This window comes from Trachurus trachurus (assembly GCF_905171665.1).
Source record: "Trachurus trachurus genome assembly, chromosome: 6".
Classification (NCBI taxonomy): Eukaryota; Metazoa; Chordata; class Actinopteri; order Carangiformes; family Carangidae; genus Trachurus; species Trachurus trachurus.
In genome coordinates, this window is record NC_139897.1 from 22,365,073 (window position 1) to 22,386,172 (window position 21,100).

Below are 21,100 nucleotides of genomic sequence, written 5' to 3' on the forward strand. Positions count from 1 at the left end.
CAATTGAAATAAATTGAATAAATACAGACATGAAATGTTTCACTCTGTGTAATAGATCTATATAATGTATTAATTACACTTTTTGAATTGAACTACTGACATAAATATACTTTTCCATGATATTCTAACTTATTGAGATGCAGCTGTAGTTGGTGGTTATAAAGAGAACAGTGCAGTTTTCTGACAGAGGTTTTTGACGTGTGACAAACAGGACACCGATAATGGCACAGTGGCAGGTTAGCATTAGGTCAACTTCCAGGCATTGAATCGAGAAAAGGTTGCCAGGCTGACATAATGTACCTGATTTTCTCTAAATGTAATACGTTCCCCAGCTCCCTTGGCAACACTTTGAATGTAGAAACCTTTTAAGATTTATAAGATGGTAAAATTAGCTTTCTGACTAACACTGTTGAGAGGGAAATAGCCCTAGTCTCTGACTACTTTTGAGTGGGGCTGAAAAACTCAGCAGGTTTTTCTTTTACTGTAACTTGAAGGTGAATGAACAAACATGCAGCAGAAAGAAAGAGATGAGTTTTAACAAATGTCGCACATTTGAATTTATACAAAATTCATACAAAATTAATCAAATTATCGGTTATTAACAGTGAAGAAAAAAATATGATTAGTGTGAACTTAAGCATTGCAATGGTCATGGCAAATACACCCGTAAAAAAACAAAAAACAAACACATACACATAAAAAGCAAGTAAAATGTCGCTCCCTAACAATTGCATCTTGCCCCCACCTGGTTGTGTTTTTCTGATCTAGAGTCCCAAAACCTGCCTAAGCAGCCTCCACTGATGTTAGCACTGGGTCAGGCCACAGAGTGTGTTCAGCTCATGGCCCGAGTCCGGTCCGGTTCCTGCTCCTTCGCCAGAGTAGACAACTTTTTGCACTAGCCCAGGTCCAGGTGAGTCACTTTAAACAATGGAAAACACTTAGCTATCAGTTGTTTGCTAGGGAGGTATATCGCACACATAACGGGTCTCATGCTTTAACCGCTCATACAGATTTGTTCATATTATGTAGCATGTATGAGAAATTAGCTTTTTCTTCAAGTTAGAAATGACCTGTTACATGGGTCATGTACAGATAGTCTGCCTTTATGCACAGGAGGAAACACTTGTATGATTTTTATAATTACAACAATTATATTATAATGGTGACTTCATAGATAATAGTCTTTTTTATCAACTAAACTAAAAAGCTAACAAACTATTTGTCACTTAATGTATAATGGAATATATTCTCTCGTCCATCTGCATAAGTGTCACACTGCTTTGACCACCACCTCTTTATGTCATGGACATTTTTACCATTTCATTTGATTTAATATCAAACAAGCCACAAGTTTAATTGTGGTGCTATCGGGCGCTCTTTGATGTGAGCTACACCATCATTGGTTTTGCTTGTTTCAGCTCCTCTGATATGACCACTGTTAAATGTGTGTTGTCTGTTCTGCAGCACTCTGCAGTGTGAGAGTTTTTGTGACTGAAACCGCACATCAGCAGATTAGTTGACATTGCATCAATTAGAGGGAGGTGACTCTGCTAATTATCAAATCTTATGCACTCAGCTTTCATCAAGGTGAAACAAGCAGTTTTCGCTGTGAATTTATGATGGAAAAATGCAGAGAGGATGAGGAAAAGAAAAGAGAAAAATTAATCGCATGAGGCCCAGTGTTGTGTCAGTCAACAGCGATCACAGCTCCGCATCAACTGAAGGCATTTAGAAGTAACCATAGCAACAGTATTGATGCTTTACACAATTACAAATGGTTGCTCTATTGACTGTTATCATTAAATAATTTATTTTTTTAGCTTTCATTTTTTTATTTTCCAAGGTAAATGACGTGTGACACTTGGCCTGTTGGGTGTCCACAATAGACGATAATGGAATAATAATAATAATAATAATGACGATGCTACTGTAAAGCAGTGACCATCTCATTCATTATTTTTCTTCTCCACATTGTGGCGAGAGGTCAATTACTCCAAAACAAACAAAGTGAAAAACAAAACAGGATATTTATGCTGTACATAAATAATATAAATGCAAAGTGTTTTAATCCTGCTGCATTCAGTCATTACCTTGCTTAGATGAATACCCCGTCTCTCCACAGGTTAATGTTAAGTAGCACTGAGAGAAGGCATGTCCAGCAGGTAGTTGTCATGGCGACGGAGGAAAGAGCATGCGTGTGATTGGTGTGTTTGGCTGTCCGTCAGACCAAGTCAGCGGCACAGACAGAGGAGCGGAGGAAAGAGCAAGAGAGAAGAAAGCTTCCTTTTAATTTAGTATTATCAAATAAAGAAACGTGTGACACTATTTAAAGATAATTAATTATTATTCTGTTTATCTAGCCTTTTTTTTTTTTTTTTTTAGTTCTTTTTTTGTCAGTTTGTTGTGCTCATCCTGGACAAAACAAATTGTAATTCCCCTTTTCTTTTCTTTTTTCTTGTTTTAATGGGTGGATTTTGATTCCCTACAATCAGTATTTTTACTCACATCGTTGTTGTTGTTCACCATATCACAGACCACAATACTCACAGCTGGTTGCCACAGTGACCCCCACAACTGCAGGTCAGGCTTAACAGAACCTGATGTAAATGACATCATCTTTAATAAAATGTAAAAAACTAAAATAAAAAATAAAAAAGACAGACCGACTCTGTAGTACAAACTCTGAGCTTTTTATTCAACTTCTACCAGGAAGTGCATTCATTTATTTCAACAAGTTGCCAGCATGAAAACACCTCTGACTGAGTGGAGCAGATCATTAGCTCTGGTGAAGTGCAGCGCAGTTGTTAACACTAACGTTGATGGAAACCGAACTGATGTAAAACATAACTTGAGCCCCCAATTATTCCAGTAAGTTGAACATTTCTAATATATAGTTATACTGTGAGCTAACACATGAGTAGCCAAAGAAAAAAGTACCCTTCCTAAAAAACACATCACTTGTGTGTAACATAATTGAAGTGGCACACGTTGCCAGTAACCAAGGGGAAAAGGGTGATGGCAAGTGATTGAACTAAAATATATATGGAAGTGTTGAAGCCTTAATTTTGCTGTGAATTCCACAGCGTCGACCAATCAGTGAGGTGGTTGCAGGTGGCAGAGCTCAGCCCAAGCTGCATCTACAACACCTGCTCTCAGGACTGAGGCACTATTACCCCGGTCACCTTGAAGCCAGCATAGAGAGAAGCAGTATCAAAGGCAGACTAACAAGCAAAGTGTTTGTGTGGCTAAAAAGTCAATCCACTCCAGGAGTCTTTAATTTTTTCCCCCCTTTTTTATATCGTCCACAGTCTGACCTGCTCTGTGCATGTGCTGTCGCAATTAGAATTTCAAAAAGGTAAAAGTAATTTGCCAAACAAAAAGGTTTTTTAATTGTAGGGTGCACTTTGTGATAATTGAATCACAGTCTCTGTTTCTTTTTTTATTTCAAACCACTCAAATCTAGTCCTGTTTGTGAGGGAAAATGCATTTTTTTGTTCCTAGACAGAGATCTCTCCATTTCTCTTAACAACTACGAACTTGACTATGACTTCTCCCATTATGTTGTATGTAGCCCAATGTATCAAGATTGTCCCCAGAATGTTTTTTTTTTCCACCATGTATATTAACATGAATGCAACATGAAAAAGAAGGATATTTTCATTGTTCGCTGCTGGCCACTATGAGATTTACAAAGAAGTTGAGAGACGTCACTTCTGCAGGAGTTTGTATTTTAGAGTCGCATCAGTGGTAACGAAACTACCAACCACATAAAGCTCCAATATTCAATAACTAGGACATAAAATAAATCCATACAAAAATGATGGATTGAAATAACATAACCAAACCATGAAATTGTAAACTAATGCAATACAATGTTTAATGATATTAGAGTAACTCAACCCCTCATTTATTTTACTCCCAGCTCAGGCTCAGAAACAGCTATCTGAGGTTTAGCTAGCTAGCTCCTGTTTGCTTGTAGCAAGACCAAGTTGACCAATTAGTTATTGCTGCTGCTCGTAAACACACATTTTTTTTATTATTATTATTTTTAAATTAAATGTCTCAAGGCTATACACGCCCCCCAATGAGCAGGCTAACTAGCTGGGCTGGCGTGAGCTTGGATTTACTATTTAGCATTTAGAGCTAATGTTAGCGGGTTAATATTAATTTGGCTGTGTTGTGACTACAGTATGTAAAACAAGCCTCAGAGAAAGTCAGACAGCTCTATGAATGACATAAACACAGATTTGATGCATTAACAAACACACAAACACACTTTTTATGATAAAACAAGCATAACGTTCAATGGTAAAGTTGTTGTAGCCAACAGGAGTTATCCAGCTAGCCAGGTGGACGATAAAGAGCCTGAATTCTGTTTTGATCTGTGAAAAAAATATTTCTTTTGAATATTAAATTGTGGTTTTTCATAATGTTGTGTTTATTTATTTAATATTGGACATATAATTTGGGCATTTTAATCCATAATTGTGTATGCCTCATGTTAGCGCTAAGCAGTTGTTAATTTGTGAGGTCAAAATCATCACCATCATCATCATCATCATCTGCTTTCTGTTTCTGTAAACTGATTATGGTTTGTGGCAAAATTACACCTCTGACTCGACTGCACCCCCATTTTTGATATGAATCATTAGTCTAATTGGGTTTCAATCAAAAACAAAAAATGTTCCATCCCACAACTTTTAGCCTATCAAAAGCATTTTACTTTTGTTTTTACACAGGACCTATTTTCAACCAAATAGCAATGACTGAATGTTGTCTGACCAGTGGCAAACCGTCACTCTCGCTGCTTTGTTGTGACCTGGGAAAATGGCTCATGGATCCACCCTGAAGTGTATATTTCCATTTATGTGAGAATTTCCATCTAAGGTAGAGAAATATATAATACCTGAGATGTGTGTATGCAGTGTGGGGTTTACTACAGGGTATGTGGTCAAACTTTATACCAGGCTGTTTGTTTTTGGGTTTTCTTTTTTTTTTTTTTTTTTTGGATAAACACACCTTCTGCTATAATAGGAATTATTCTAATAACTACACAGAACTACACTTGGCATCTGCTTCTACAGCTGTAAAGGACTTATGTTACACAAACACACACACTTGACTTAACACACAAAGACACACCTGTACGTGAAAGAACAACCTCTGTTGCATACCTGTAGGGAACAAGTCTCCCAGCTGTCCTTCGTGTTTGAGCCTGGGTTGTGTCTCAGCGCTGTTACCACACACACCCCCTCCTCTACTCCCTGCATAGACATAGCCACTGATGTGATCAGTGATTGTTTTAAGGACTGGAGGGATGTGAATAACTTTTTTTGGAAATGGGCCCCGAGGCCTCTGAAGCCACATGGACTTCTTCTTGGAGAGGCTGGGGAAATGGATTAAGGTATCACAGACAAGCTGTGCACAGTTGACTTCTATCATAATTTTAATTTCATATTTTGACTTTTGAGTTTTAGCAAAAAAAATAAATAAATGAAAAAAAAATTATAAAAAAAAGAAAGAAAAAAAACCAATTGTGAGATGAGTTACCCTCTACTTAGCATGACTTTTAAAACCTTTAAAATGATATTAAAAAAAAAAGGAAAAATGATAATTGAAAAAAAAAAACCTATGTACTGGAAACATGTTAAAGAAGAAATATTGTATTCTGTTTAATTTTGACAGACTTATTTTTATTAAAATACATCCATAAGCAAATCATTGTTCGATCTGTTTTTATTTTGTGTGTCTCGTTATTTAATAATTTTCCTCCCACAGGCGAGCTGGATTAGAGACAGTTAACTGCTTAACGCGGCCGATAAATGACCTGTTAGTGCAGCAGGTCACAAAGAGCGTGGGCAAACTGTGAGCACATACACAATGCAAATCAATTAATGTGAGTGCAAAGGCTTTGGAGGCCACATACAGATTTGGATGAGGTTTGGAGGAGACCGTAAACTCAGCAGGCGTCTCCTTGTAGCATCAGATTGGTCAGTGTCTTTGTGTCTTCTGACTTTATGAACTGAAACGCTGAATGAAACAGTAACACTTACCCCCAAAAACATTCAAGCACCAATGGTGCTATGGTTGCTCTCTGATGTACCACCAAGTGATTATTGTGGTATGTCCTGTCAACAAACAGTGGAAACTGGGAAATCTCTGTATGTGTAACACATTTCTTGCACTTTTAAATACTTTTTTTTTTAAATTAAAAAATGATATCACCATGAAACTTCCCAAGTTCATCACTTACATTAAGACAAATATTTTTTGTATTTTATTTTTATGTTTAAATATGTAAATGAGGCAATATCTAATGAAATATGTGCTAATGTGCATACATTTCCAGAACAGAAATCTGAACAATGGATAAAGCCCCTTTGTTTTATTTTGTTGACATATCAGAGTCAGAACTTTTTACAGAGGGGATTTTGGATATCTCTTTTTATTACATTGTAAATGAGAAAATACTGTAACCAAAAAAAAAAAAAAAATCTAATTTTGCCATGTTTTTAGGAATAAAATGTTGTATAAATCAGGCTTTGAATGATATATCAACAAACTCGTCTGTAAAAACCTTCAGAATATAGACAGGAATAAAACTGGAAGGTTCGGTGTCTGTAGGTGCTGCTGAAGTGGAGATTTCTAGCTCAGAGTCTGAGGAAAAACTAATTTTGAGAAAACGGCCTCCAAAGATTTGTACTGTAAAATTCCATAGATCATTAATGTAAATCATACTTTTACTTATGGTCGTGGATACGGAGGAAATGACAATGTTTGGAGCCTACATAATTATGATATGACATGGGTCAGACAACAGGTACAGCACAGTATGTCATATGTTAACTTTTGGTGCATTTAGGAGAAATCTAGAGATGAAAAAGACAAAATGAACTAAAATAACCACCTTAATGTGGACTTTCTACTATTTCTTTCGACTTTTTTGAAAGAATACATGTTAAGGAAGAAAAATAGCTCAAAATCTCAAAATGTTTTGGTGCAAAAGAGTGTTTTTGCCTATAGTATCTCGCCTTAAAGATCAGTAACCACATTATACACATCAAGCTGCTCTGTAGCTTTGCAGCCTCACAGCTTCACGTCTTAACTAGCACTAAGGTTCACAGCAATTTGTGCTACATTCACTCTATGACCTATGACATATATGCACCAACCATATTAATCAATCCATACCAAGAAGACCCCACCTGACCTGGCTGTCGTCTACCTATCACAATTTGGTCCTTGTCAAATTTTGCTCAGCACCTCACACTTGGCCTCCTGTTTACCTGCTGGTTAGCGTTTCCCACCTCTCGACAGGTGTCAATGTAACGAGATAATCATCGTTATTCTCTACATCTGTCAGTGGTTTTAACCTTACGGCTGAGCGGTGTGTGTTCGCTGTCAGACGTGAAGTGCATAAATGTTGTAATTGTATGGATCCTCCTCATCCAATGCAAATTTGGCCCAGCTCACATTATAGTTTTCATCATGTTAAAGAGGAATAGTAAAAAAAAAAAAAAAGTCTTATGGCACAAATTTAGCTAAAAAGAAAAACTTTTCTTTTGAGAGGCAAGTCAACATGAATTCAGTAAACTCAGGATCTGTCAGCTCATATTATCAATCCAGACCCTATTGGTGAGACAACATGGTAATAATCAGGTTAATATTTTATTATTTGTATTAACTGAGCAAAAAACATGACTAAATCAATTAATATGATTTTATAAAATAAGAAATAAAAGCATTTCTTAAGGTGACATGAATCTATTAACCAGTGCTTCTTGATCATTGCAACATACAGACATGTTTTATTTTTCCACAAGGGATGAAGCAGTTTGTTTTATATACTAAACACATACTGTAATGCAGTTTTCAAAAGGAAGTAGCCTATATGTGTGACTGTGGTGTACTCATCTGTGTTGCAGTGGTTGTACAGCAGAGGGCATGAGGAGGTTGGATTCATTACCCTCACAGCACCGACAGACATTTAGGTTAATACATGAAGGATCCTCTTGGGTTTAGCCACTTTCTTATATATAAAGTTGTGTAAATTGAGATTTTAAAGAATAATATGGCAGCAAACTGTTTTCTAGGTTAATATATTATAGTGTATTAATGGTTCCCTGACCAGAGAAGAGAAGTTAAAAACCCTTGGCAATATATAATACTTAAATTAATTTCTTTTGCACATGTGCATGTTAGTGAATCCCTGTATCATTAATTCTTTCTTTCATTTATTCAATGAGAATTCAAAAATATGGAAATAAAAAAAAAGATTTGGAATTTCATTATTATTATTCATTTCAAATTCTGTAGGCTACTGTAAGCCTATAGTAATCACAATAGTGATTGCAAATGTGGACGATCAGTAATAATTTAATTTTCCAATTATTTTACACTTACAAAACTGTAAATGTGTAACTTCCCCTTAACATTGTAAGGTATTTTTTATTTCATTGAATGTATCTGATAGTTATGGTTACTAATTAGTTTTTGAATTTCCCGTTGTAGCTATGATAAATATGTATTTCCAGCTTTGGAGATTTTCAATGTTATGAACTAAGGACTTTGTTATCGTACACGTGACACTCCAAACTAGCAACCAATCACAGTCAGTGTTTCACTGCGCCCAAACCTGACAGTTAAACCAATAAAATCATGAAGGGCGGGGTTAAACGTCAATATTGGATTCACTTTTTAGACCTAAAGTCCTTTTTTTTCCCCACAGTCAAGTTTTTGGTCGTGATAGTCACTTTTCAGCTTTTCATTGACATTACACTCTGGATCAACGAAACCAACAGGAACAAGTTCAGTATTGTAAAGAAGCAGCTCCCTATACTTCCTGCTGAACCTGTCAGCTTATTTAAATCAGGACATAAAGCATAACTTTTTATTTATAATAAATTACATATGAAACACCTTTAAAATTGGGTCGTGTCTGCAGAGAGCTGCCTCAGTCAGCTCACAGCTTTTTATGCTTTAGTTTTTTGTTTTTTTTAAATCTTTAAAATCTTTTGTCACTTCAGCACGTACTTTAAAATGCTGTTATAAGTATTGATATCAGTGGTTGGTTGATTAATATGAAAGAAAACACTGTGAGGTGCATTGCCCCCCACAGCACCACCAAAGAGGGTGGTTATTGCTGGGGCAACTTTGGGTTGTTTCTGACACAGATTTTTTTTTTTTTTAAAGAAAGAATAAAAAGCCCACAGTGTGATTTTTACCTGCAGGGAAAATGTTCTGGGGTAGCAGACGGAGGTTGACCCCGCTGTAATCAAAGCCTGTGGTGCATTTATGTCTGTGGGGGAAAGAGGTTGTGTAGTGCTGAGGTCCACACACAAGTTGTCATCATAGAGAGAAAGTTTCTTACCTGACTTATTGCAATCATGTCTTATTTTAGATGTTTATTATTTATTCAAATGTTTTTTAATGCAATTTTAACGCTGTCATATGCTTTTTTTTTAATCGCTACTGTAAAGCACTGTCAATTACCCCATGTCTGAGTGATGTGCTATGAATTAACCTGCCTCACCTTGTCATAGCTATTTATTCACAATCTTTATGTTCTTGTTAATTTGGAGGGTTTGTCTGTCCATGTCTGATATATATATTGTTACAAGTAACTTAAATGTCCTCTTTCTAATTGCTTTATAAAGATGAGAAGACGGATTAAGAAGATTAAGAAATGGCTTCTGTCTCAAAGTCCATGAATAATCATGTTATCCGTCCGGAGGAGCACTCTGGCTTTTCAAGGAAACTGTTACTTATTGATACGACAAAACTGATCTTTATTCCCTGTTTATTATAACACAAGCTGGTCTGTCTCAGTCAAGTCAATTGAATGGATCTTAACATGTTTTATTGAGCAAGGGAACTTCATTTTGTGCCAGCAGTGACGGTTATAAATGAAAGCATAACCCCCTTTGTTAGTTATTTATTATTCAGTTTGCTCAATTAGTGCCACATTAAAATTGATGCATTGTGTCATTTATCAACATCAAGTCTTGAGCTTGTTTCTCAGAAGCATGAGATCATGTTTGGTATGTAAAAACACAGAGGTCTCCAAATATGCAAGAATGTAGCAGTAATGTGATATTTATTTTGACCTGACCTGAGGCTGTTTGTGGTCAAGGCCGGTTTGCATGTAATTGTTGGTGTAAAGGGCTCTGTCACTGTAACAAAATAAAACCAAATGTGCAGAGTTCTGTGGAAAATGTTACACAAAATGATGCAAAACATATAAATTAACCTGTGATAAGTTCTCAGACGAAGCTTGTACAAAATGTATACCGCTGCTGCAGGAGCAAACACTTGAGGTTGAGGGATTTAAAAACAAACAGTGATTATAAGGCCCCTGACCATTATGCTATGAGCACACACACACACACACACACACACACACACACACACACACACACACACACACACACACACACACACACACACACACACACACTCTACAGCAGCACTGCAACTCCCCAGTCGGGTGACAGAGAAATCCCTGCTGGGCTGTTCAGAGGTTAGTGGTTCAAATACCTGCTTGAAAATGTAACTTAGGGCATGTTTTTCTTTTCTTTTTTTCCTTTTTTTAAAAATCCCTTTCCTTGTGCAGATGGAGCTGATCCTGTAATTATGCACGATGTGGTGAGAGTGGTGGGCCGCCGCCACTGCCTCTGCCTCTGCACTGCGGCCGCGGTGAATTTCCAACATCATATATTATGCCCTCAAGGCCCGTAGACCGTCCTCACAGCGCTGCGAGACCTCTGGCCTTCAGAATTGGGATGGAACATTCAGCGTGGTTGCTATGGTAAACGTCAGTCGGCATGGCAACCCGATACCGCATCCTCCAAGCGGGGGGGGGGGGGGGGGGGGGGGGGGGGGGTGAAGGAGGAGGGGAGGTAGGGTGTAAATAACGCAACACCCACTCGTTTTGCCCAATCGCTCTAATGCATATTCATAGTCACATGCGAGTCATTATGGACATGTTTTATTAGTCTACCCACCCACCTATCATCTATCTATCATCTATCTATCAATCTATCCATCCATCCATCCATCCATCTATACTTTTTTTGGCTTGGCTAAATAGTAATTACTCTGAGGCCAGTTGAAGGATGCAGCTCCCGTCTGCTCTCAGCGAGATTGTAATGGGTTCATAAGCGCTGCTGATTGAATTGATTGCCACAGTTGGAGTCTGGCTGCGGTTTACAATGGGGTGGAATATACGGAGCGCAGCACGTTAATCAGCTCACACGCACACCCGGCTACAGGCTGTCGCTTTTATTTCAGGGTACAGTTGAGTTGAAAACATATACAGTATGTACAAAAGTCATGTACAAGAGGCGACAGTAAAGAAAGACAGTATTCTTTTTTTTTTTTTCTCCTTTGAGTTCGGCAGATGTTTTATTAGTTTTCCATATATTCTATCATCACACAATTACATACAGAACAATACATGATTCAATAAGCAGGAAAACGAGAGGACTTACCTTTAACATACATGAGGGAGTCTTTTTATAGCAGTTCATAAAGGCATTATAGATTTACACTGATTAGTTACCATTTATAGAGTTTATGTTGTCCGTGAAGAAAAATATAGCTGCAGCAGTTTCTTTTCTTCCTCTGTTGTGTTTCTCATTGCGAGTTTCAGGCCCCCTACTGATTGTAAAATGTGTCAAACTGAACAGAAATCTGGACGTACAGTGGGGAAAATAAGCATTTGATCCCTTATTTCACTTGATCAAAATTAATTTATAACCTTTATATGACGATATTATTTCTGGATGTTTTGTTGATATTCTGTCACTTTCTGTTAAAATAAGCCTACCATAAAAACTATAGATCATCCATTTCTTTGTGGGGGAGCAAACTTACAAAATTCAGCAGGGGATCGAATAAATATTTCCCCCTCTGTAACTTACTGTGACCCTAAAGGTGAAGTCTTCAGTCCTCAGTTTCCCATACAAGTCCTTATACAGTAAAAAGAAATACATCAAAGACACGGTTTGAGTCTCGTTTGCAACACTATTACGTACTTACAATAAAGGAGCTGATGTTAACCAGAGTATAGACGTTGGAAGTCAGAGGAGCAGGTGGATACAGAAAAAGAAAGAAAACACCTGACAGTGGAGGAGGCGTGGTGGGCGTGACTCACTGAGGTAGACTGTGACTTGTTGTCAAGAACGTGAGTTTACAACAACAAAATCACTAGTCTTCCACAGCGTGTCACACTGTAGCGCAGAGAGAATAACAAAAGAGTCGCTGTTGTTAATTTTTGGTAAGTTGTGACCTCACAAGAGACGTTTTTCTTTGATTAAAATGTTGTTTTATCGACAGGACTAAGGCAGGAGGCAAAATAACTTGTGAAAAGGTTTGATTAATAATAATGAAGAATAATAATCTTAAACATTGATGGTGTTTATGACATATAAGCATTTACCATGTGTTTGTGCTTTATTTCATTGTGTGACATGAATGACAGCGATGTGATCCATTCATCACACGTGAGGGACAGGAAACAACATGCTAAAGGAGAGATGGAGCAACCTTGATGATTTAATTTATTAGAGCGACCCTGCTGACACACACACACACACACACACACACACACACACACACACACACACACACACACACACACACAAAGCTGAGCAGTTGTGAGAGAGCGGCTGTTTTAATAACAGAAGAGTAAAAAGGACACAAGTTTAATCTCCTGGAATTGGTTCTGTAAAGCTCTGTCAATAAAGTTGGATCTATGTTGGATAAGGAGGAGGAGAGGAACGGGGGAGAAGGGAATGAAAGAACCTAGAAATGGAGGGAAGAGTTAAGAGAATAAACATGTGACAAGTGAAAAAGGAAAGAACAGAGAGAGGAGGAAAACAAATAACAAAGAGGGAGGAAAAGGAGGGAGGGACAAGAGGAGACGAGGGAAGTAAGTAAGGGATAAAGAGATAAGAGGACTAGAGAGAGAGAAGGAAAATAAAGTGCAAATGTGAGTGAGAATAAAGCAGTGAGATAACCGTTTACAGCAGCTGTCTGTTATTCAAGCCAAACATCACACACTATTTGCGGGTTGCAGGTTGTGTTGTGAATGACAAATATCCTGTAAATGAATGATAATGGCTTGTTTAGCTGTAGCCCGCCTACAGCGTCTCTGCTGCATCCTATTTCCTGTTAATATCGCCGGGCTGCAGCCTCTCTGACCTCTCCGCCGTTCTTCTGTTTCTATTAATATTTAATGCCACGTAAACGGTCCCATGCCACACACTGACCGACGTGGCTTTCCCACCTCATTACCGTCCCACGGGAGAAAAGAAGGAACAAAAACAAAAAAATTACTTATCCCCTCTTAAAATGTATTGGAAGACGTGGACTTTCTACACACGCTTGTGATGTTTCTCCATCATTGGCTTTATCTGCTGCTCCGAGCTGTTTTCAAGCCTCGATGAACTCCTGCTTTTTAATTACGGGGCCAAGATGGTAAAGATGTGTTACTCCATGTTTAATGGCGGCCATCTTCCCCGGCTGATGGTTTTTAATGTGACAGAGGAGTCACAAAGCTGCAGCACAGCAGAGCTATAAAGTTGTCAATTCAAGGCTTTTCCTTTTTCTTTTTTCTTTTTATTATTGCTCTATTTTTTCTTTTTTTTAACCTTCGTCTGTCAGTTCATTCATGTGTGCTCGACTCTACACTACACACACACACACACTACACACACACACACACACACACACACACACACACACACACACACACACACACACACTGGTGCCCTGCTTGCTGATCTCAACAAAGGTCTGTGACACGGTGACATTTGGAAGTAGATGAAATGACCGACAGGGTCGTGGAGTGCTGCGCTCCATGTTTTACTGCTCGGGGATAAGGGCTCTTAAGACCTGAATAGAGCACACACACACACACACACACACACACACACACACACACACACACACACACACACACACACACACACAAACCTGACTCTTTAGGATCTCAATACCTGCTTCAATACCTCTCTATTCATATCCCTGCTCTCCGGGAGCCTTTCAGCTCCTTGTTGGGGTTGGGGCTCTACAGGACCCAATCAACCCTCAGTCTAAAGCCCATTAAGGAGCAGGACCTGCGGCTGTTGAGCTGCTAAATGTATAATTTAAAATCTGTACATTGCTAAAACTGGAGGAAAACTTCATATCTCAGAGAAGTGGCTTTTTTTCCCCCACTCTCCTCCTCCCAGATATGAAGTAACAGGTTCCTATTTTAGTCGTGACATGGATGATTGATGTCTGAAATGACACAACAGGACAAATGGATTTCTCTGGTTTGCATATTAAAATACACCACAGAGGTCTGCATGTGTGGTGTTTAGTATAAAGCACCCATTACCCAGGCTGCTGTTTCACAAGCTTAAAAGCGTGTGATTACTGTAAAATTACAGCTTTCCACAAGGACAATACTGTTTTCTCAACACCCACCCCCCCCCCACCCCCCCTCCAAAAAAAGTGGCAAATCCTTGTGTCTCTTCTTTAATTGATTTTCACATCCTGGGTGCTAATCAGCTTCTGCTCCACTCTTCCTCAGATCATTTGTCAGCCCAAGAGAGTGTGTGTGTGTGTGTGTGTGTAGCACCTCTTTACATTATGGGATTTAAGTAAGTGGCATAAATGTTATAACAGTCAATCAACAAAACACCAAATTATTGTGTGCCAAAGCCTGACATACAGTAGTCGTGTATTATCCTGCAACAATGAATGTGTTATATGTGTAAAACCCTTGGTATTTAATCCTTTTAATAGCTGCTTTTGTGAAGCTGAAATTGTACAGTACTCTATAACATGCAAAATAAAGAAATAAATAAAGATTATTTAAGCAGACATTGCAATATGCTATTTTTGTTGTAGGCTAATGGTCAGTTTTGCATTAAATTAAATTAAATTAATTTGACTGACATGTTTTTATCTCTTGCTTTTTTTTTTCTTTTCAATTTGAGTATTGCCCTTTGGATACATCTTTTCGTGGCATTTGGTTGAATAAAACCATCTGCTGCAGGTTGGTTGTCACAGCCCGAGGTAAGTCGACCTGTCCCCTGAACAACCCCTCCTCCTATTGGTCGACAGGCCTAATACCAGACCTTGATTGTCATGGTTACAATAAGAAACATGTACAGTAGTAGACTGAACTGACAGCAACATACCTGCCTTGATCACCATGGTTACTGTATAATAATGATCACTCTTGCTTTGTTTTGTTTGTTTTTTTTAAAAGAAGAAAAACTACTTTGTTAGGAAAATATCATGGTTTAAAATAACAACTTCTTTAATATTAAAGGCTCTTTATTGTCATTGTTACAATTATAATCTGCTGGTTTTACATGGGAATCAAACGCAGCTCTCCTGTGATTTGTTGATGCATTCATCCACTATAATCTCCTCTTAAAGGGATAATTCAACATTTTGGCAAAGTGGCCCATTGCCATAATCCCTATAGTTTTAGGAGTACCTTTAATTGTCGGTACAAGCTATTTTTAGAACGGCGGAGCAGAGCCGTGAGCTGCTCAGAGCTACGCTACGGAGGCCCATGGCATTTCTTGGTTTCCCTCATCAAACTCATCAAATACACTATCCAACAACTCCAAAACGCTCTGGTGGACAAGTTGTGACCTGCACATTCACCACACTATGAGATAATAACAGAACGTTACGAGACAATGTTGTTTTAGAGGTAAAAGCAGAGACTAGGCCTACTTGCCGAAAAACTCCCCGACGGAAACGGAAAGATTCAGCGCCGTCACATAACGTTAACGTTAGCAGTTGCAGCTAATGCCTGCTAACTTAATTCAAATCAGTTTAACCCAAATGTTGTTTTACTTTGAAATATGGCCCCATGTCCCTTCGGATGTTAACAACCCATGCCTTTCTCAAATCTGTATCAACCGGGAAGCAATGAAAGGAAAGCAGTTTATCAGACTCCCGATGTTTGTACGGCTTGCAGCCAGGGAAGCAGTAGGCTAATTATTTGTTTGTTTGTTTACCCACCCCGAGTGATGACGTAAGGAACGATGGCGACGCTGTGAATATGTTCAATAGAATTCCCAAAACGTTAACATTGAAAATTGCAAAATTTATGCTATCACCTGCATAAAAATGAACTATGGTATCTTAACTTCAAAATCCAAATACATATAAAATAGAAATAGAAATATAGATAAAGTGAACTACATATCCCTGATCTATGCCACTCTATCAAGGAAAGGCAAAAAATAAAATAGCTACATAAGCTAGAATAAAATAAGTGCGTTAAAGGAGTCGGACTCGAACCTCCTCTTTTTACCCCGCTCCCCCATCCCCTGACTAATAATCGCTGTCCTTAACTGTTCCCTTTGCTGCTGAAGCTGTCTATAGTACACGTCTTTATCATCTTGTGGTGAACTCGCAGCCTCCACATACTCTAACACCGAGTCGTGTCTTGCAGTTTTCTGTCGAGTTTCTCTCCTCACAATGGCCTCATCAAAGGCGGCTGTCATCGGCAAACAATACTGAGAATGACATCTGCCTTCGCTGGCCCTGCGCTGCCACCAAGTTTAAGTTACAGGACTCATTGATTCTCTATGGGTCTGCTGCCGGCTGCCTGAGTTAGTATGTGCACAATGCCGGGGCCCCAACAATGTGGCGGCATTGTCCACGTCACAGCGCTGAGCAGGAGAGTGACAGCGTAGAAGCCGGCTATGAGTTCATTAGACCAGCACTGCTCTCCTTTCTTTCTCTTCATCTGCTCCCTCTCTCTCTCTCCCTCTCTGCCTGACGAGGTGTGCCCTTCTCAGTACTCATTAACGTCCAGTATCAGCCACTGAGTTACAGGTATTAGCCGAGGAACATTGAAGATTGCCTCGCAAGGACATGCTGCCTGGTTAAACCCATGAACCCACACACACACACACACACACACACACTTCACACACTCACAACCACAGAATGACACATTGAGAATTAGCTCCACGTCCAGTCTGCTTCTAATTTTCACATTAAAAAAGCATATTAAGAAATAATGGGCTCCCCATAGTTCACATAACTTACTGGCTCTAGTTATCTCTGTCTCTCAGTCTCTCTCTGGAGGTCTGAGGTCACTGCCATGTTCTCAAAGTTGTGTGGAAGAAAAGCTCGGATCGCAGCGTGAGGGGTTTGGGACTATTATTCTCCCCCGGCCCTGGTCCAACAATTATGGGCGGCGTGCTGAATAGTTCTGTGTCATTAGAGCGGGGCTAAGTTATGCTCCTCACTTTGGGATGAAGGTCCTTTCATTGAGAGCCACAGATAGAAATAACTGGGAGAAGAAGACAGTATAGTGTTCACAATGAAGCTGATGAGTGTTCAAATTGGTAGACTTTCATTTCTCTTCTGGTAATGGTCTATATTAAACTGATGTTCAATTAGGTTGTCAGAGGAGCGATGGATGGGGGTGGGGGTGGGGGGGGGGGGGGGGCTTTTATCATATTCCATCATATCCAATGTGAATAATTTCCCTTTACATATATGGTAGACTAATCAAATCATTAACCACTCATTCATGATGATGAATTCAACTAAGATTTCATGTTAATGATGCAGAGAGACTCTCCTCAGTGCCATAGGAGCTTATCTTAATTCGTGTTCCCACTTCACGTGGACAAAGCTTCTTTTTTTTTTTTTTAAATGTGGTCAATGTGCATTAGTGCTTTAAAATGCAATAGTACCATGGACAGGAGGAAGTGGACAAATTAATAAGTATACCTTTGAATATAGTATAATGTACTGTAACTCTGCGTCACTGAAAATGAACTTTTTAGATGTAGAAGAGGTAGAATTAACCTTTACAAACGTCATCAAGTTTAGATTAATAACTCTGCTGGTTCACATTATATTCTACAGGTGTTATTATGGGTTATATCAGTCACTTCCTCTTTTTTTTTCAGTCCACGTCTATCTTTAAGAAATTAAATATGACCTAACTGAGAAATATTAAGAGTTTTTTTTTTGTTTTTTGCAGTAAAAAAAACCCATAAAAGAGTCTTCTTACTCCAGAAAGAGGAGATTTATCTTCTTCTAATTGAGCAGTGATACAACGATTTAACCTTTCACTTAAAGGGACGTAAACCATCATGGTCTGTGTCTCTGTGAAGCTCTGGATGGACACTTCTGCTTTAGTAACACAGCACAGGACGTTGCTGCATCTGACTGGCTGAGCGCTTGGTGCTTGTTTTGTTTGTGTGTGTGTGTGTGTTTTTTTTAAGGTTATATCTAACTGGTGAGGTTGACTGCCAGCAGATGGGGGGGGCTCGTAAACCTAAATGCCACGAGAGCAGACGTGGCAGAGAGGAGCAGCTTCATCTGACCGGCTGCAGGAAACGAGAGGCCGAGCGCCGTCGCAGTAAAACACAAACAGCCGACACTGATGAGATGAAACAGCACAAACCGTCTGTCTGAAACGCTCTGCTGTCAGGCTGTTGATTTAACCACCGGAGAAACAACTTGCTCCGATCTGTGCACTAGATCCTCTGCTCTTCTTTCTTTCTTTATCCATTGTTTTATTCCTTTTTCTTCTGGCCTTTCTTTCCCTCTTTTTCTGTCTTCTTGCTTTTCCTCCTTGTCTTTTGTCCTTTATCTTTCCTTCTTACACAAATCCACTGATCCTCTCTTTAAATCCTTTTTCTCTTATTCCTCTGTCCGCTCTTATTCCTTTTCCTTTACTTTCTTATTGTCTCTTCTTTTTTGTCCTTTAAAATCCTTTATTTCGTTCCTTTCTTCTCATCTATCCCCCTTTTATCCTATCCTATCCTCCCTCCTTTCCCTTCCTTTCTCCTTTTTTATTTCTCTTTTGTTTGTATTTCCTTTTCCATTTCCTTTTGTCTTCTCTTTCCTTCCACTTTCACTCCCTATTTTATCTCCTCTCCCCCCCCTTTTTTTACCTTTCCTTTTTATTTCCTTTACTGACTTTCCCCCTTTTTTCCTTCTACACTCTGTGCAGCCCACCCTGCTCTTCCTCCTCCTCCTCTCACCTCATCCACAGCTCCCATCCTCCTCCTCCTCCTCCTCCCTCCTCCCTCCTCCTCCTCCTCCTGCTCGTATCGATTCTGTGTTAGTGAATTTGGAGCGGTGGGGGGGAGCGGGGGAGGGATAATGGCCACTGAGCGGAAGTCCACAGAGCCAGATGTGGCTACTTCCTGCACAGCGTGGTGGTCATTTCATCACCTGGGTCATTTGTCTAACACCCACCACCTCCACCTCCACCTCTCCTCCACAACCTCCCCCTCTCCTCTCTCTCTCTCTCACTCTTTTTATATATATATATTTTCTACCTCACTCTTTGCCTTTTCTCTCATTTTCCTTCCACCTTCATGATCTCTCTAAATACCACGCAGGGCTGCAGACAGAAAGCTGACAGACCATCACGGGTCGCTGTAGGCTGATCATTAGCGGTGCCCTGTGGTTGACTTCAATTAGCCTGCGGAGACTCGGCGCCGCAGTGAGAAGAACATGCGCTGAGATTTTACACTTAGATTTAAAGTTGTGGCCTCTTTGAGACGCAGAGAAAAATTTAAACAGGAAGCAACATATTCTAAGTTTAACACTGTTGCTTTCACTTCACAAGTCTGCAGAGGTTCTTTATTGATACTGATACCTTAATAAAAGGTAAAATAACAACAGCTGCATTAATAATGAAGGCACCGATAGATTTTTTTTTTCCCAAAGCCATCACTGTAAGTCATTGTTTTTCTTTGGATGTTGTAAAGCTGGAAATCATCTTGACTGACCTGACAGACTCTTCCTATATAATTTGTCAGAGCTATTTCTGTGAAAAAAAAAAAAAAAAAAAAAAAAAAGACAGAGAGAGAGAGAGAGAGAAACTAAGTGAGTGAAAATGTCAGCGAGCACGATGACAGTTGATGTGGAGGACAAGGAGGGGAAAATCTGCTGGAGTGGGTAAAACGGCATGATGGAGAAATGGAGACAAGAAATTGATGGCGAGACAGAGAAATACAATAATAATAATCAAAAACATAAAATGAAATAAAAAAAATAGAAAAAAACAAAGAGAGCGAATGCGAGCAGGGAGAGCCAATCTGCACGAATGCGGAACAGACAACTCTGGGATTATCAACAACGGTGACAGCAGATGATGATTGTTGGTTATGTATGTGTGTATGTGTATGTGTGTGTGTGTGTGTGTGTGTGTGTGTGTGTGTGTGTGTGTGTGTGTGTGTGTGTGTGTGTGTGTGTGTGTGTGTGTGTGTGCGCGTGTGTGGAGGGAAGAGAGGGGGGGGGGCAATTATGTATAACTCCCCCTTCTCTTTCTCTACCCCCTACGGTGGCCCTGATGGGACACAGCCTTTCATTTGCTCATTGTGGTAATTGGTGTATGTGAGGGGGAGGTACATGTGTTCTGCTCCCCCTCTGCGTCTGTCAGAGAATTAGAAAATGAAATTCTCTGAAGAGCAGTGGGCCTCTGCCTTCCTCGTCCAAGATGACACATTTTCATTATTCGCTCTGTGACAGAACAGATTTCTGTGTCCTCTGGACAACGGCATACATTATGATTTGCAATTCTGGAGATAATTTATGTTGTGATTAATTTTTTTTGCAAAAGTACATTTAAACAAATGAATGTTAAATTAATAGGTTCAGCAATTACATTTTTTTTCTTTTGCTACAGGTCATTCTCAGCTGGGATGAAAATAATAAATGATAACGTTTCTTTACAACTGAAAGTGTTCAAATTGGTTTACAAATTAATTAGCCCTATAGGATGAACTAGACAAGACAGGGCCTATATTTCTGCCTCAAGTATCGCCACCTTTTCTGGCTTACTTTAAATCCCAGGTTAAACCATGTAGCATAGTGGTAATATGTGTAATCATAATTTAGAAGCTGTATTTTTATAATACATAGAAACTAAAGGCAGTATTGACCATGGTGTATCCAACACATGAACACAGTGGTGCTGAAATTTTACATTTCAGTCTAGTATGTGGTTTAACTGGATTGGTCCGAAAAAACAGTTTGAAAACCAAACTGTGTAACCAAAGTCAAAACCGTCATTTGATGTGTTATAAAACAGTAACCTGTTGTA

At 39.1% G+C, this 21,100-nt stretch overlaps 1 protein-coding gene across 2 annotated transcripts in view; it reads left to right on the plus strand.

Annotated features, from left to right (window-relative positions):
* ranbp10 (RAN binding protein 10) overlaps positions 1 to 3,207 on the plus strand; it is a 30,633-nt gene extending 27,426 nt beyond the window's left edge. For both annotated transcript variants that reach the window (XM_083973687.1, XM_083973686.1), the window contains exons 14-15: positions 769 to 910; positions 2,123 to 3,207. In XM_083973687.1, coding sequence (XP_083829813.1) covers positions 769 to 899 — 131 coding nt within the window. In that variant the 3' untranslated portion in view covers positions 900 to 910; positions 2,123 to 3,207. The remainder of the gene's footprint in view (positions 1 to 768; positions 911 to 2,122) is intronic.
* Positions 3,208 to 21,100: the final 17,893 nt, after the last annotated feature.